At 38.5% G+C, this 18,978-nt stretch overlaps 2 protein-coding genes across 2 annotated transcripts; one reads left to right on the forward strand and one right to left on the reverse strand.

Moving 5' to 3' along the window:
- Positions 1–716: 716 nt before the first annotated feature.
- LOC122823026 (hydroxycarboxylic acid receptor 2-like) lies at positions 717–3,851 on the reverse strand. Its single transcript, XM_044102227.1, has 3 exons — positions 3,822–3,851; positions 2,632–3,047; positions 717–2,021 (listed from the first exon to the last, which is right to left on the reverse strand). The coding sequence occupies exons 2-3, from the start codon at positions 3,025–3,027 to the stop codon at positions 1,347–1,349; spliced, it is 1,071 nt and encodes a 356-aa protein (XP_043958162.1). The 5' UTR covers positions 3,028–3,047; positions 3,822–3,851; the 3' UTR covers positions 717–1,346.
- Positions 3,852–9,506: 5,655 nt separating this feature from the next.
- LOC122823027 (stonustoxin subunit beta-like) lies at positions 9,507–18,493 on the forward strand. Its single transcript, XM_044102228.1, has 4 exons — positions 9,507–9,560; positions 12,516–12,611; positions 14,762–16,237; positions 16,721–18,493. The coding sequence occupies exons 2-4, from the start codon at positions 12,521–12,523 to the stop codon at positions 17,269–17,271; spliced, it is 2,118 nt and encodes a 705-aa protein (XP_043958163.1). The 5' UTR covers positions 9,507–9,560; positions 12,516–12,520; the 3' UTR covers positions 17,272–18,493.
- The last annotated feature ends 485 nt before the right edge of the window (positions 18,494–18,978 follow it).

Consider the following 18,978-nt stretch of genomic DNA (forward strand, 5'->3'; position numbering starts at 1 on the left):
AAAAATTCTCGTTGAAAGATAACATAAGTCAACGACAATAAACGATATATGTTATTAGCACATTGTCATTGATTGCGAATGTGTAAAGTGTCAAATGTCAGTTGCAATTACAACAACCTATTTGAACTTTTACTGCTGATGTTCAAACCAAACTCAAGAAAAAATATTCAGAGCATAGTGTCTCCTTGTAGTCTCCAAGATACCTCAAAAATACTCTTAGTTACACATTTGTTGCAGCAACTCCGGCAGATTCAAAAAGCTTCAACTGTCATACTCATCTCATCCGCTAGATGTCACTGTTCTCTTCGTCAGCATGATCGGATTGAGCAGACGCAGATTTCTGTAAATCAAACCCTGTGATGGTGTCTTGTGGAGTTATTTAACTTCGTTCAACCATTTAAGACCTGCCATAGAGCGAATGTGCCAGAACTTGTGCTTAGATTTTTATATGGTGCATTTTCCTTTTTGGACAATTCAATTAGCTGTACATCAATTCAACCTTCATTATCTTCATTTCATTAATATGCATGTCGTGAGTGGCTCCACGGTAACTAAGAAATAAACAACTGACAAGTACAATACATTACAAAAGAATTTAATAACTTTTTTTCCCCTCCATGATTGTACATAACAAAAAATACAAGATATACTGTGTGAAATTTACAAAAGACATAATATATTTCAAAATAAAGTTTCAAAAGGGACCTTTACAGAAAGAATAAAAGAGTCATGCATTGTTTTTAAGTAGCGTTATGGAGCTGTGACAGTTCTTGTTGGCTCCCTGTGTGCGTTTTTTGGCCAGATGCTCGCTCAGCAGAGATTTGATGAGAGCACTTTGGGACTGATTGTGAGGCCAACCCACTGTGTTCCTGGAAACCCTGGAACATCATCGACTGCCACACAGCTCCTTCTTGAGTAACTACCTTTTTCATACAGCACAGACCATAAATAGATGCACGACAGTCATGTATTAGTTCCTGCTATTTCTCTTTAAAGAACAACAACCAATCATTGGGTGTGAGAGGTCACCTGACTGCCCCCTATGGAGATTTTTATTTGCCAGGATGTTAACATTTTTAGGATGTCAATTCTTATGTCCAAAAATGCCTCATATGCTCCAAATCCCAGGGTCTTAAGCTGGTATACTAATCTCAACACTCAGCATCACAATACAACTGGGGGAAAAGCTAAGCTTGGGCTGTGTAGATTCAGTCTAATCATTGTTAGCCAGTGTGGTATTTATAAAGAAAAACATTGACTTGATTGTCAAAACTGCATAGAGCTGTTTGTAGAGGAACCTTTAGATGATTAAATGTATTACTAGGTTTAGCTACATAAAATCAAAACTATTGTTCACTGCCCCTATCAGTCCTTAAGGACTTCAGCTCCTGCTGGCCGGTGCTTTGGGTTCCCGATGAGGAGGACAATGTGTTCTGGCCTTCATTCTTTCTACAGGGTACGAGTTCCAAGAGTGCCTTCCTAAACATAGAGCTGGAGAAGATATAGACGACAGGGTCCAGAGCCGAGTTCAGGAAGTTTAGGCCCAATGACACAATAGTGAGTTGAGTAAAGGTGTAGAAAGCGGCACAGTCCCATGGCCGGAAGGAGCGGATGACCCACACACCGATCGTGGTCACCGTGGTGGGAAGGAAGCACACGATGAACACAGCCACGATGGCGGCACACATTCTCATGGCCTTGCGCACCTTGTCAGGTTTTCCCATCTGCCTCTGCTTCAGGAAGCTGGAGATTCGGATGGAGCAGAACAGCAGCATGGCCATGGGGATGACGAACTCCACCACCGTCAAAATACGGTGCATGCCCACCAGGATGATGATGGCGCGGGATGCCTCTTTGTAGGATGTAAAGAAGAAGCACTGGGTCTTCTCGCCTTTACCCTTGATGTGGTTGTAGGCCAGCATGGGAACCCGAGGACTGATCACCAACAGCCAGACGAATGCTGAGACAAATGCAGCCTGCCGCTTGGTCATGCGGTTGAAGCGATGATGAGGGTGGACCACCTGGAACAAGAGTCCGGAAATTAAGCGCTTTGCTTTGAATGATTCAGTGTAGATCTCTTCTATAGCTAATTTCATATCATTGTTTTGTTCAGCCTGACAGCAGATGTGATGCTGCAGAGTGTTTAAAGTCATAAGAAAGAGTTTTTGAACGTAAGCTTTTGTACTGGAAACTAAATTGAACTCAACATAATACAGTGTTATCTGATGTAAAGGTGTGAAAGTGCCTCCAGTAGTCAAATTTGTTTTGTATATTGGAAGGAAGGTAGAAATTCAATAAAGGGGTCAGTGTAATGGGTTTTATGTGCCATTTTAAAGCACAATCAAGCAACTATATTAACTTCAGTTGTCATAAAAATGCTATATATACCTAAAATGACTTAGAGGAAATTTGGCTTTGTAATTTAATCCCTTGAAATTGGGCCTCCGGCTCTTTAAGAGCAGTTTCGCCAGGTGTTTGCTAATTACTGCTGGATAGTCTGGCAAAAACGGTAGAAGATAGTAGGTGGTGTTGGGGATAGAAGAAGGAGTCATTCTTGAAAGAGACCCCAATTGGTAGACCCATACAGAAATAACCTTTGACCTCTCAAAATAAATTCATGGTTTTCCTCACCTTGAAGTATCGGTAAATTGCCACCACGGTCATGAGTGCGATGCTGGCCGATCGGTTGGAGAACATCAGGAAGAGGTTTATCCGGCACATGCCATCTCCAAACACCCAGTGGCCCCTGAGCAAGGCGTCAATCCTCAGGGGCAGACTCACCAGGGCAAAAAAGTCAGCGATGACCAGGTTGAAGAGGAACAGGGTGTTGGGATTCCAGGCCTTCAACTTAAACCAGAAGATCCATAGCGCCACCAAGTTTCCTATGAGCCCCAGAACGACGTCGACGATGAGAACCGGAGGCATGATGAGGCCCTCCAGCTGGATGCCGACCGGCGGACATCCAGCACCCCCGGGGACAGGAGTTGTGAGGTTTGAAACTGTGGTGAAGTTTGATTGTGGGACCATTTTTCAAAGTAACGTTTAGACTGTAGAGAACAGAATAAGAAAGGGGGGAAAATGATGACGTGTTACTGAAAAACACGCATGTGGCTTTAGTGATTCAGTAATAACCCAAATGAACAAACAAGAGAAAGTTTTGAAACTTGGAGTCTTCAACTTCCTCTTGTAAATTCCTTCCTTCCTTTTTTTTTTTTTCTCTGACATTAAAAACCAAACAGAAGGAACTTTGTGACACGATGAACATTTACGAGTAAATGTAACAGACTAAATCACAGACGAAAATCATTACAGACTAAATCATTAAACATTGCTGGAGCATTTACAGGAAAAAGAAACAGTTTTAAATATCTGAACGTGGGAATGTGATTCTCTCAATTATACTGTTATACAGCAGTGATTGTAATATTACTTTATACATTAAAGGATTACGTGAAAAAAAAAGTTCAATCAAAAAATACATAACAGTCATAATAATAATGATAACAATAGCAAATCAGTGATATATATATATACATTATATACATATTAAGGAAATATTTAACATTTTTATATTTGTTTGAAATAAATAAATAAATAAATAAATAAATAAATAAATAAATAAATAAATAAATAAATAAATAAATAAATAAATAAATAAATAAATATTCGTTTTCTTATAAATCACTGTGAGCACATGTTGCCTTCTACCTCATTTATGGTAAAAACAGAAGTCGGCCCGCACACCCTGGTCAAATTAAACTGTGTTTGTTTCCACTCTGAATGCAGAGAATTAGAGGAGATTAGATTAATCCACTACTCACCAGTAGAACTGTTTCATTCATAAAGAGCTGCAGGTAGTTTGCTTCAAATAAAGAAGTAAACTAATAAAGGATCTCTTTTTTAAAAGGGTTTTTTGGCTCAGGCAACTTTTTTTGAGAGCAGTTAAACGGGAAGGTGGATAATGACAGAGGGGGAAGACACGCATTAAAGGTCATCAGGCCGGGAATCGCACCTGCGATGGCCGAGTAGATGACTAAGGTCTCCTTATGTGAGTTGTGCTCCACCACAGCATCCTGGTTGGTACAGATCTGTCCCTTGTGAAGCTTGCATCATGACTTCACATGTAGGATACTTAATCAATTAATTTGGATAAATTTAATTGAACTACTTATCACCAATTGCAGCAATTTAATTAAGTTGGTTCAACTATTTTCTTTTTTCAGCATACAGGATATTTGAAAAACTAAAATAACAATGAACTATATTCCTTCCATCTCACAATTATGAGACATTTTATGCTACAATCTGTGCAAAGAGATGCAATGTGGAAAAAAGTCTAAAATGTATGAAAACTTGGGCTAAACAATCGTGACACAAAAATCCACAAGGAACAACAAGCAGCTGTTTCAACTTGTCATTGTAGATTAGAACCTGCTAATCTCACATCTTGCTGGTTGAATCTTGTTCACAAAACATTCCAGGGTGAAGCCACTAGAAAAACAGATGCTTAAGGAACATCTTACTTTGAAAAAATAAATGATTTGAGTAAGAGTGACTTAAATTTATCATGTTAAACTTAATGAATTAAGTTACAAAAACTTAGTAAATGAAGATGGATAAACTTTATGAATTGGGTTGGATGATCACAATATATTATGCTGGACAGACGTTGGACACAAAATTGTCATTGAACTCAATTGTTTCAGATGAAATCAAAGTAAAATGTTCCTGTAAGTTCAGGTTTTGTAACTTTGTAAAGTTAATTTAACACAAAAAGTAAGTTTTCATCTCTAAAGCAAAAGAAGAAAAACTTAAGTGAGATTAATGAAAATACATCCATGAAATGATCTACAACCCAAATCCATTTGTTGAAGAGTAATTCTTGTTCTCCAGCTCCAGCTCCTGTTTTTTATCCTGCTTATCGGTGTAACAGTTTAAAAAGCTGACTGGATGCTACAATTGCAATCTGTTTTCATCCTTTTTGTCACATTGTTAGTGTGCATCTCCAGATTTTAAGTCGATTATGTCTGTCCATATTCACACAGAGTGATATAATCAACCCTCATGCATCAAATACAAAGAACAGACACAGATAAGATTTTGAAAATATTCTCAGTTGTGCAACCTATTGATTGTGTAGAATGTGTAATTGTGCTGAAAACTGGATAGTCGTCAGGGTTTTTCACATGAATTTCTGTGCAGCTGTTTCAACTTGCCATTGTAGATTAGAACCTGCTAATCTTACAACTTGCTGGTTGAATCCTGTTCACAAAACATTCCAGGGTGAAGCCACTAGAAAAACAGATGCTTCACTTTTAATGAATTGAAGTTAAGGAGCCACACACTGAAAGAGAAATTAGTTGAACCAACTTAATTGAATTGCTTCAATAGGTCACACGAAATTTAGTTAAGTTTATCCAATTTATTTTAACGAGTTTAACCAACTCAATATATTATGTCTATTCAACTCCATTTAGTAAGTTCATCAGACTCAATTTATTAAGTTTTTTTTCTTTTTTTTCTACCTTATTTCATTAAGAGGGTTTAAAATGACTATTTTAAGTCAGTCTCTCTCAAATCATTTAGTTGGCTTCAAATAAAGAAGTAAACTAATAAAGGATCTCTTTTTTAAAAGGGTTTTTTGGCTCAGACAATCTTTTTTTGAGAGCAGTTAGACGGGAAGGTGGATAATGACAGAGGGGGAAGACACGCATTAAAGGTCATCAGGCCGGGAATCGAACCTGCGATGGCCGCGTAGAGGACTAAGTTCTCCTTATGTGAGTTGTGCTCCACCACAGCATCCTGGTTGGTACAAGATCTGTCCCTTGTGAAGCTTGCATCATGACTTCACATGTAGGATACTTAATCAATTAATTTGGATAATTGACCCCTCTTATTCAATATCTATATGCTCCCACTAACTCAGGTTATAACAGGAAATAATATCAGCTACCATAACTATGCAGATGACACACAGCTCTACATTACGATGTCACCAGGTGATCCAGAACCCATCCAATCACTGAACAGATGCTTAGAACAGATAAATGTATGGATGTGCCAAAACTTCCTCCAGCTGAACAAAAACAAAACTGAAGTTATTATCTTTGGACCTAAAGAGGAACGATCTAGAGTCGGTGCACAGCTTCAGTTATTACAACTAAAAACCAGTGATCAGGCCAGAAACCTGGGAGTAGTGATGGACTCTGACCTGAACATTCAAAGCCACGTAAAGTCAGTCACAAAGACGGCCTTCTATCACCTGAAGAACATTTCCAGGATTAAAGGACTAATGTCTCAGCCAGATCTAGAGAAACTCATCCATGCGTTTATCTTCAGTCGTATTGATTATTGTAACGGCGTCTTCACAGGCCTGTCCAACAAATCAATCAAACAGCTACAGCTGATCCAGAATGCTGCTGCTCGTGTTCTCACTAAAACCAGGAAGATAGGGCACATAACACCAGTTTTAAAGTCCCTCCACTGGCTCCCTGTAGCTCAAAGAATAGACTTTAAAATACTGTTGTTAGTTTATAAATCACTGAATGGTTTAGCACCACAATACATTAAAGATCTGCTGCTGTTGTATCAACCTTCCAGAACTCTCAGGTCTTCTGGTTCTGGTTCTGCTCTGCATCCCCAGAACCAGAACCAAACGAGGAGAAGCGGCATTTAGCATCTATGCACCAAAAATCTGGAACAAACTTCCAGAAAACTGTAAAACAGCTGAAACACTGACTTCCTTTAAATCTCAACTAAAAACCCACTTGTTTAGAGTTGTATTCAAAACGTAATCAATTGCAAATTTATTGACGGAATCTGACTATGTTGTGTTTTTATTGTTGATTCTATGTTGCATTGTATTTTTGTGTTTGATTTGATGTAAAGCACTTTGAAATGCCTTGCTGCTGAAATGTGCTATACAAATAAAGTTTGTTTGATTGATTGATTGATTGACTTAATTGAACTACTTATCACCAATTGCAGCAATTTAATTAAGTTGGTTCAACTATTTTCTTTTTTCAGCATACAGGATATTTGAAAAACTAAAATAACAATATTATTATTAATATTCATATTAATATTATTATTAATATTACAATATTAATATTCCTTCCATCTCACAATTATGAGACATTTTATGCTACAATCTGTGCAAAGAGATGCAATGTGGAAAAAAGTCTAAAATGTATGAAAACTTGGGCTAAACAATCGTGACACAAAAATCCATAAGGAACAACAAGCAGCTGTTTCAACTTGTCATTGTAGATTAGAACCTGCTAATCTCACATCTTGCTGGTTGAATCTTGTTCACAAAACATTCCAGGGTGAAGCCACTAGAAAAACAGATGCTTAAGGAACATCTTACTTTGAAAAAATAAATGATTTGAGTAAGAGTGACTTAAATTTATCATGTTAAACTTAATGAATTAAGTTATAAAAACTTAATAAATGAAGATGGATAAACTTTATGAATTGGGTTGGATGATCACAATATATTATGCTGGACAGACGTTGGACACAAAATTGTCATTGAACTCAATTGTTTCAGATGAAATCAAAGTAAAATGTTCCTGTAAGTTCAGGTTTTGTAACTTTGTAAAGTTAATTTAACACAAAAAGTAAGTTTTCATCTCTAAAGCAAAAGAAGAAAAACTTAAGTGAGATTAATGAAAATACATCCATGAAATGATCTACAACCCAAATCCATTTTTTGAAGAGTAATTCTTGTTCTCCAGCTCCAGCTCCTGTTTTTTATCCTGCTTATCGGTGTAACAGTTTAAAAGGCTGACTGGATGCCACAATTGCAATCTGTTTTCATCCTTTTTGTCACATTGTTAGTGTCCATCTCCAGATTTTAAGTCGATTATGTCTGTCCATATTCACACAGAGTGATTGAATCAACCCTCATGCATCAAATACAAAGAACAGACACAGATAAGATTTTGAAAATATTCTCAGTTGTGCAACCTATTGATTGTGTAGAATGTGTAATTGTGCTGAAAACTGGATAGTCGTCAGGGTTTTTCACATGAATTTCTGTGCAGCTGTTTCAACTTGCCATTGTAGATTAGAACCTGCTAATCTTACAACTTGCTGGTTGAATCCTGTTCACAAAACATTCCAGGGTGAAGCCACTAGAAAAACAGATGCTTCACTTTTAATGAATTGAAGTTAAGGAGCCACACACTGAAAGAGAAATTAGTTGAACCAATTTAATTGAATTGCTTCAATAGGTCACACGAAATTTAATTAAGTTTATCCAATTTATTTTAACGAGTTTAACCAACTCAATATATTATGTGTATTCAACTCCATTTAGTAAGTTCATCAGACTCAATTTATTAAGTTTTTTTTCTTTTTTCTACCTTATTTCATTAAGAGGGTTTAAAACGACTATTTTAAGTCAGTCTCTTTTTTATTTTTACCAAGATATGCTGATTTTAGATATTTGGAAACCAAATAAGTCTAAAATATTATGCATTGCTGATGTAGCAAAATGAAAGACCAAAACTCAAAAGAAAAGCAGTTCATTCCACTCTGACATTGAAAAACCAAAATGAAGAATGGTCCAAACACATGTGTAGCATTAGCAAACTTTATTGGGGCTTATAGACAAAAGAAACATGTCAAGAATTTATTGTGCCACTTTTTCAAGTTGGCAAACTCAATACAGAAGATGAATCTGTTGAAGCAAATGTAGTAGAAGAAACCAGAAGAACCTGGACAAAACAAAAATACAACCTTATAAAAGTATGTATAAAACTCATTAATTTTATATATACTCAACATATTTTTGACTATGTTGAGTAAAACAATACATAGCAAAGAATTGATGACAGATGGCGCTGTTGAGGTAACACCTACATCAGCCGTGAAAATCAAATTCAAAAGCTACTTAATCAAAAGTCAGTTGGTACCATCCATCCATCCATCCATTTTCTTACACCCTTCTTCCCTAATGGGGTCAGGAGGGTTGCTGGTTCCTCTCCAGCTGCGTTCCGGGCAAGAGGTGGGTTCACCCTGGACAGGTCGCCAGTCTGTCGCAGGGCAACACAGAGACATACAGGACAAACAACCATTCACACACACACTCACACCTAGGGAGAATTTAGAGAGACCAATTAACCTGACAGTCATGATTTTGGACTGTGAGAGGAACCCGGAGAACCCGGAGAGAACCCACCATGCACAGGGAGAACATGCAAACTCCATGCAGAAAGACCCCGGGCCGGGAATCGAACCCAAGACCTTCTTGCTGCAAGGCAACAGCTCTACCAACTGCGCCACTGTGCAGCCCCAGTCGGTACCATTACTAAGAAAATTTACCAATATTTAAACAATTCAAATAATCCCACATTGTAAGCAATCATATCACAATAAAAGTTTTTAAGTGTCCTTGGGGATGGACATGCTTGGAGATGAGGCATCTAAGGGGCGGGGCTTCCGATTCAGCATAAATAGCTCTGTGAGCTGAGCAGTAAAAAAGCTCCTGGACACTCTTGTCAGAAGCCAAGAATATTACCGTGTCACTTATCTTCATAACTCAACTTCACCGGGTAAGTAATTATTGCACAGCTAAAGATAAATATATGCTACTTTCATTTAAACAACATATTTATTCTGTCTTAACTCTCTGGTTATGTTCGTTTCTGAGGTACAGCAATGATGTTCGTGGGTCAATTTGACCCAGGGAGTGTTTAGTCATGTAATAGTGTCAGTAACCAAAACATTCGTCCAAAACATTTTTGTATCTGATTATTAAATCCAAAACTAACCATTTCAATCAACATTTGTGCAATGATGGGGTTTTTTTATTTCTCAGAAATTAAGGATCAATGACCACAACCTGCTCATTTACTCATTTGGACGTAAAAAATGGAATTTACATTTTTTATGTCCACTGAAAAAAAACCTGGACACACAAAAAAAAAACAACAACAATAATTTCCTTTATATCACATTTAATTATTTTTTTTCAATGGGTGATCTTTATAATTGAACTTGAGACACACATACTGTTCAGGGTCAAATTGACCCGCTGATTAAAGTCAAGACAAATGAGTCAAGTAGAGAGTATTTATGTTTTCCTCCACGTCTACTGAGCGTCACTCAGTATGGGTGGAGTTTGTCCACGGAAACAGAAAAGGTTCCGGTCAAACGTTGTATGAACACCTGCTCTCTCACAGTTTCCTAGTGAAGTAAAGATGATAATGAGAAAGCAGGTTCCTGTGCGTGCGCATGTATGTGTGTGGTGTGTTGTGTTTGTGTGGTGAAATATGGTTCATTGACTGCCAGGTCAAATTGACCCAAACAGTATCTATGTAAAAAGTAGACACATCCCCAATTCAACATTATTTCACATATTTTAGAAGAAACCTAAATTCATAAAGATTTGATAAACTTCCAGATTAAACTCAGCATAGTTAGTCCCAGACTTTAAAATGCTCTTGCTGCAGGCTAAACATTCCTTTCCTTATATTCTATGTAACTCTCTTGTTCCAATTTAAAGCAAATGTGTTGGCTCAACATAACTTTTAAGGTTGATTCAACTCATTTACTATAGTTGGACCCAATGTAATTTAATAGAGCCAGCCCAACTAATTTGCATTGTTTTGGACCAAGTCTGGATTGCTTTATGCATATTTTGCAGGTTGCTGATGACTGTTGCTCGTGGGGAGAGAGATTTCAGTAAGCTAAAACTAACAGAAAATAATTTAAGCAACCTACTTGCTGTATGTGGACAGTTGCACGTAAAATTCATGAGCAAAGCAGTTGCAAGCCTTTAAAATTGTGACACTTTTGATGGGTCAGAAAGACTCAACAAATTGTAACAGGAGCTGCGTGGGGGGACAATGAAGTTTTTTCGCCAGGGAGCCCAAGATTCCTGACAGCGCTCCTGCCACCAGTACAGGCAAATTATATAAAACATATGATTTATTCTTAACTCTATGAAAACCTATTTGCTGACAATAGGTTTACCATACATATGTACGTATACAAACCAATTTATCCATCCTTTGTTAATATAACAAAGGGTGAATACCTTAACAGAGGTATGGTGCAATAAGTTCACTTGAAGTAATTACTAACAGTAATTACTTCAGTTACTTTAAACACACAACCCTAACATTTTTGCAATCAACCTATGCTGAACATTTCCACATTTTGGCTTCAACTCCCCTAGATGGTATATATTGAATATGTATCTAGCCATTTTTTAAACATTTTAAATTGTATTAATTGCTGTTTTCTAGCTGTTCTATTTCTTTTCCCATACTTATCAGGCTTTCTATTGAAATTCATAATTATCCTTATTACTGGAACTTCTCAGACCGTGTTCATTATTAATTCCACGGGCCATCATTATTGCAACTCCCAGTGTTTGTCTGACTGTCTGCTAGCTTAGTGTTAGCTTCCCCCTCCCAGATTTGTACACGCCTGCCCTTCTGCCTGCATGAAATGCTCCTTCTTCATGAACATTTCCTCTCCTTCTTATCAGGAAGCAGTAGCTAATATGAACTCTTCCTCAATCTGTCCCTAGTCACGTCTCTCATTATCCTCCTCCAACGATACTGAGTCCCCTCAATCACTAATTCCCTCTCCTTCTTGAAACTTTCCAAGACTTAGGTCCATAACTGCTCACTTAGCTTTTGAATTTTTCTTACATTCCATCTTGACTCTTCAGGCCAGTTACTAGATCATGTAAAGATATTCTTTCCATATATGAATGACCTGGAACATTACACTGACCGAAACTACACAAGCATTCAACATCTATGCACCACAAATTTGGAATAAACTTCCAGAAAATTGTAAAAAAGCTGAAACACTGATTTCCTTTAAATCGTGACTAAAAACCCACCTGTTTAGGATTGTATTTGAAACGTAGTCAACTACAAATTTAATGACGGAACTTGACTTAATGTCGTGTTTTGATTGTTGATTCTATGTTGCAATTGTACAAAAATCCGTGAGGGACGGTGGAGTCCCACAGCGAAATTCTGTGAAAGAGGTGTACAGAGCCTCGTGCCGGAAGAAAAAGAGCGAGTGACTGAGGGTCATTGCGTGTATCAGAAACCCTGTAAATTCTAGACACTAACAGGTACCATAGAATTGCACAAAAATCCGTGAGGGACGGCGGAGTCCCTGCTTGAAAGATGTGTACGGAGCCTCGTGCCAGGAGCCCTTTGAAAGGCTGTTTACATCGTTTTAAACTGCGTTATTGTGAGCGTGAGTGGGAATAAAAATACCAATAGGTATTTTGTTCCATATAACACAGTAGAAGTGTAACAGGTAAATCTTTTTAAGGATGCAAAAGCAAGAACCCCCCCACTTGATGACTTTGTGTTTCTGTGTTTGATATGTAAAGCACTTTGAAATGCCTTGCTGCTGAAATGTGCTATACAAATACAATTTGATTTGATTTGATTGATTAATCAACAAATAACATTATTATTTCACAACACATGGATAGATTTAAGTCATGTTATCGAATCTTTTTTTTCATGCAGGAAACATGGACAAAGGTGTTACTCAAGTTGCTGCTCTTGGTCGACCTTTTACCTTAGGCATGCTATATAATGCTAACAAAGATCAAATCATCCCAGGTAAGAATGAACTTCTTTATGTCTATTAGCCTTTATGTTTTCAAACAAATCTTTTCAAATCTCTAATTAAAAAATTTAATGTAAAAGATACTCAGAACTATTGCTAAAGATATGTGAATCACACTCTAAAAAGTGTATTTGGGCTGTAGTTCATGTTATGGACTTATATTTACATTAATGTCACTTAATTCTTTGGGTTTAGCGATGACGACTTACTTTTTTGTGTTGAATTAGCTTAAAAGTTAAGACTTTTATTTTAAAGACCTTTTTATTTTGGCTTTACTTGAAATGCCGTGATCATTTCCTACGTCTGATGTCATGACACAAGCTTCACTAGAGACAGATACTGTACCAGTCAGGGAGTTGTGGTGGTGCAGGAGTGGTGAACAACTCACAAAAGGACACCTTAGTCCTTGACATGGCCATCGCAGGTTCAATTGACCTTTGAGCTTTACAGCATGTCTTCCCCCTCTTTCACTACCCTGTCTAACTACTCTCAAACAAAAAACCACCAGAGCCAAAAAAAACACTGGTAGAAAAATAAATAAATAAGAAGATAAAAAATGTCAACAGGCAAATTTGGCGCTGTTGAAATACCTCTTACAAAGAGTCCGATGCATTTCTAAAACATTTAACACTGGTGTCAGTGTGAGCTGCTTAGCAATAAAGTAGAAATTTACTGACAGATAGAAATATCTTTTTTCAGAAAATATAGAAATCAAGAAATTTTCATCAAACAATTTTTGTTTCAGATAACCACATCAATCATCATGCAGATTGAAGGCTGTCAATTTATACACTTAAAAGTTAAACTTGATAAGCTTGAAGCATGGTGGCCGAGGTCAGGGAGCGAGCAGTGGTTGCTTGAGCGCGACTGGGATGTGGAAAACCTGCATTGTTTTGAGGGCAAGATGGCAGAGCCGCCCACACCATGGTTGTATGATGGCGCCAAGTAAGCTGCCAAGGACGCCTCCTTGGACTTTACCAAGCTCCGCCCACAACCGACCCACGTGACCGCAAGTCTCACGAACAAAGCCTGTGGCGCGTTGTTTCTATGTAAACATGACTGATTAGTGCATCATTTCTGCCGGATTTTCACAATATATCAGCTACTAGAATGGACAGAGGAATTAACAAGTTCATGTCGTCAAGTGGGAGGAGGTTACTGGTTTTTCAGTCACAAGCTGGTTGCAAACCTGAAGCCAGCAGGTGTCAGTCAGTTATGGTAGATCTGAAATTTGGTGTGATGACGTCAATATGAGAAGCTACAGACTGATAGGAGGAACCAAATAGCTCTGTTAAGGTAAAGGCAAATCTTCTGAAGATGGAATATAATTGATTTAATTTCACATAATTATTGCGGTAGAAGCCATTTGTTTGTTAAAATTTTTTGAAATATGGGGCGTGCTCCGGTGACGTAGAGGCCAGCGCGCCCCACGCTTGGAGGCCCCCAGTCCTCGACGCGGCCGTCGCGGGCTCGATTCCCGGACCCGACAACACTTGCCGCATTATTCTCTGTCTCTCTCTTTGTAGTTTAAGCATACCTGTTATTAAACGCAAAGAAGCTCGCGCTGGGTTTACACCTGCGCAACAGCGAAGGAGGCCTGCTGCTCCGGTGTGTTAGAATCATGACAGCAAATTAGCAAAACGTAAATAATTTTGCACAGTTCTTTCCCCAAACAAGCCGACTGTGTTGAGTAAAACTGTTGGATGCAGGTAATGTTAGCTAAAACAGTCGTCGAGCTCTTGCGTGGTGATTGGCTGGGGCGGAGCGACAATCTGGTGCTGGTTGGCTGAGGCGGAGGCGTGGTAATTGATGATGCCAGTAGGCTGAAGAGAGTCTCGCAGCTTGAATTTATGCCTATAGGCTATATGTATTTGATTTTTTTTAAAGTGCATGAAAATATTTACAGCTAACCGTAAGGTTTCCTGTTTAAGGTTTCCACAAACCCCCTCAAAACAACTTATATTTTTCAAAGCTCAGACGTGGACAAATTCTTTAAAAAAAAAAGTTTTACTGTTTCCCTAAGAAACAATTTATAGGTGGTAAGACATGTAACCCGACAGAGAAGCAAAAATATGTTTTTGTCTTGCTTAAGTATCTTTACTGTGTTTCCTTCTAATTTGCTTTCTGATATCATGTTTTAAAGGTGTTACTCTGTGGGATGAAACGACCCTACAAAACATGATTATGGAGAATTCTCAGCATAGCAGTCATTTCAAAATCACCTCCTCTGATTCCTTGGACATGAAGTCTAATCTGCTGGATGTGAATGCCTCTCTAAAAGCCAGTTTTCTGGGCGGTCTGATTGAAGTCGGAGGATCTGCAAAGTATCTGAATGACAAGAAGAAATCCCACAATCAAAGCCGCATAACCTTCCAGTACAAAGCCACCACCGCGTTCAAGCAGCTGAACTTATCGGCTGATGAAATGAAGAAGCAGCTGAATATTGCTGATGACATGAAGGGTTTGGCCACTCATGTTGTCACCGGCATCCTTTACGGTGCAAATGCATTCTTTGTGTTGGACAGTAACAAGGTGGACACGAAAACCCTTGAGAAGATTGAGGGCAACCTCCAAGCTGCCATAAACAAATTCCCCTTATTAAGCGTGAGCGGAGAAGTTGACCTCAAACTGTCCAAGGAAGAACAAGCTGTGGCTGACACATTTTCCTGCACATTCTATGGAGATCTGATTCCAGACAAAAACCCTAAATCATTCCAGGATGCACTGCTGACATACGTAAATCTGCCAAAGCTACTAGGTGAAAAGAAAGAGCACAGTGTTCCACTGAAGGTCTGGTTGATGCCACTGAAGAATTTTGATCCATCAGCTTCCGAAGTGATAATGGAACTGAGTACTGGGCTTTTGGGAAAGGCTCAAAAAGCCCTGGTAGAGCTTCAGAAGTTGAAAATAAGATGCAATGATTGTTTGGCAGACAGCTATCAATTCCCACAGATTTCCACAATGTTGTCAGGGTTCAAGCAAAAGTGTAGCATGTACGTAGGGAAGCTTCAAGAACTAATGGCAAAGAAGATTCCAGGCATCAGGGCAGGAAAAGAAGACGAGAAAGAGCTGTTGAGATTCTTGGATGAGAAAGAAAAGTCTCCGTTCAGTTCAGAGAAATTAAATAAATGGATGGCAAACATGGAAAGAGAATCCAATGTGATCAAGTCCTGTGTTGAGGCAATGGATGGAGCAAAGATCCTCCCAAAACAGTCTGACGTTGTTGAGGAGCTTCTGCGCCCCGAAGTAGAGGATGTCCTCTGCTTCGTTTTTACCTCTCTGGAACCTTCAGATCCTTATCTTCAGAAAATGGCAGAGTACCTGGAGACAATGGACTTCAAGGCCACAGGGAATGTCAGTCCAGCCACTGAGGACCTGTGGTACTTCTCAGAAGAAGAATTAACAAGAATAAGAGAAAAAGCCGCAGAGATCGGTGAGCTTGCGGCAGGTCTGAAGAACGAACCAAAATACAGATTTGTAGTAACGGCCATGAAAAACAAGAAATATAAAGGAGCGACAATCTACCACTACAGGAACAACAAACTGATCACGGAAGATTTTAAAAGACCCAATTTTGATAATGTGGAAAAAATAACAGAAAGAAGAGATCTCCTGTGGTGTAAGTCACTGTTCACTGTTTTCATTTTTATCTCAGACCAATGTAAAATCAAATTTATCTGCACGTCACAAGTTTTCTCAGACTAAAGCTAGGGATTTATATCTGATATGTCAGAGGAGGAACAGAGTCCCTTACAAAGAAAAGAAAGATATATAGGTGGCATTTAACAAAATGTGTAACATATAACAACATAAAAATATATTTGACATATTAGTCTTGTTAGTCTTGTTTGCAACACCTCAAACATTGAACCAAAGTGTTTGGGTCTTGTGACAATATTGAGCATCCACTTGAATTTGTTGTTGTTTAGCAACAGTGTACATAAAAGCCAAATGAATACTTCACTTCTTGCACTGAAGATTACTTAGAAAATAAATATTTAGACAGATGTGTAAAGTATGATGTTACACATCAAATGAAAACTCTACAGACCTTTTTTGAAATCATGACCTTGATCAGGTTACCTGTTTTTCTCCCCCCCAGACGCCAGCAGCCTCAATATGGATCCAGACACGGCTCACCCAAACCTCATTCTCAATGGAACCAAGAGTGTGACACACGGAGACAAGCAGTCATATCCCGATAACCACCTGAGATTTCAAGAAGTCTTGCAGCTTATGTTCAAAGAAAGGCTGACAAAGCGCCACTACTGGGAGATGGAGCTGAACATTGATAAAGGTAGAGATAGCGCTGCTGGTGTTTCTTACAAAGGAATACACAGGAAAGGAAATTTAAATGAATGGAATACCATTGGTCTCAATACAATGAGCTGGTCTTTGGGGTGGAAGTGGAAAAACGACCAACCCATATTCTACATACAGCATAATGGAAACTGCGCAGAAAAACCTATTCCCAAGACCGGCTTGTCCTGTGTTGGCGTGTATCTGGATTGGCCCGCTGGTTCTTTGTCGTATTATGTAGTCAGAGGTGAGAAAGTGGATCACATTCACACTTTCCATGCCAGTTTCTCTGAGCCCGTTTACCCATGTCTGAAAATGTGGGGGGGAAACGGCTACGTGGGCCTGCGTCTGTAAAGACATTTTGTTCAGTTTGAAACAAAAAAATGGCTCAAACAGAGGTGTGAGTAATGAAAGCAAAAGCTCACTAGGTAATTTACAACAATCAATCAATCAATCAATCAATCAATCAATCAATCAATCAATCAATCAATCAATCAATCAATCAATCAGTTCCAAACTTCTCATCTCTTTTTTGGACTTTTGATCATAATTTATGTATGACCCTCATGTCCCTCCTCCGTAGTTTTTTACTGTCACGTTAAAGTGTGACAGTTTTTAAAAGGCCTGTTTGCCTAAAAGCTGAGAATAAATAAGCGAAGGTGAAAAAAAAAAATTCTCTCCAGCAGACAGGTTCTGACCTGCAGTCCGTGTAACTCAATGTGTCTCTCCTTGCCAGAAAGCAAGTAATAAATCTAAAGAAAGTCGTTATTTTTTTGTGAGTTTTTTTCCTCTCAGTAACATAATTCTTCTTGTAAGGAAGTGGGTGGAAACCCAGTTGGGTTTTCAGGCGAGGGACTTGGCTGGGCTTGGAGTTGCTATCAGTAACGGAATTTGTACTGCAGAGGTTTTTGAAACGGTTCAGACTCCAGTAAAACATTTACTAATTGCCAAATCATGGGGTTTTTTTTGGCTCATGGATTGTTTCTATAAGCAGTAGAAACAATGAAAGGACAGAAACAGGCAAAAAAGAACATTTTGCATAATATGTCTCCTTTTTCATTAACTGTACAACTTTAAAACAATTGCTTTTTGTGCAAGAAACGACTGCTTGCATCTTTCTGTTGACAATCGGATGATCTTCATGTTTTAAATGCTTTTTTGTTCACTTATCGCATCTATGGGATAGATAACTGTGTATTGTCGAACATACTTGTGACCTTCCAGGATTTTATATATGATTGACATTGGAAAAATATATGATGTTGCCATAGATATAGATTTCATGTTATGATTTAATTTTTTTTACTATTTTACAGCTTTGGTGGGGGGTTTATAGGTTTGCGGTGCTTGATAATCAGTTTTTCCTGTACTCGTGTTATTATTGATTCTTAATGATTGGTTTACAGTTATGCTTTCTTTGTTCATTTCCTGTCACACAATGTGTATGTTTGACTATTTTTGAACAACATGATTGCTTTTGAAAAAAAAAAGTTATATTATCACTTCATTCATGCTACTGTTCTAATGCTTGTAGTCTAATGTTGGCAAATCTAATAAAAAGAATGCAAATAAACCTCTGTTTTTTTGTTGTCTCTGATGAATACTGTGTATTTAATTTTCTTGAAAAGGAAAACCTCTACAGGCTGCACAGTGGCGCAGTTGGTAGAGCTGTTGCCTTGCAGCAAGAAGGTCCTGGGTTCGATTCCCGGCCTGGGGTCTTTCTGCATGGAGTTTGCATGTTCTCCCTGTGCATGGTGGGTTCTCTCCGGGTTCTCCGGCTTCCTCCCACAGTCCAAAAACATGACTGTCAGGTTAGTTGGGCTCTCTAAATTCTCCCTAGGTGTGAGTGTGTGTGAATGGTTGTTTGTCTTGTATGTCTTTGAGTTGCCAGCGACAGACTGGCGACCTGTCCAGGGTGAACCCCGCCTCTCACCCGAAACGCAGCTGGAGATAGACACCAGCAACCCTCCCGGCCCCATTAGGGACAAGGGTGTTCAGCTAATGGATGAATGGATGGAAAACCTGTACATATTTTCTCCCAGGTTTAGGTTCTGTTAAGTC

The sequence above is a fragment of the Gambusia affinis genome, linkage group LG20 (genome assembly GCF_019740435.1).
Source record: "Gambusia affinis linkage group LG20, SWU_Gaff_1.0, whole genome shotgun sequence".
Lineage (NCBI taxonomy): Eukaryota > Metazoa > Chordata > Actinopteri > Cyprinodontiformes > Poeciliidae > Gambusia > Gambusia affinis.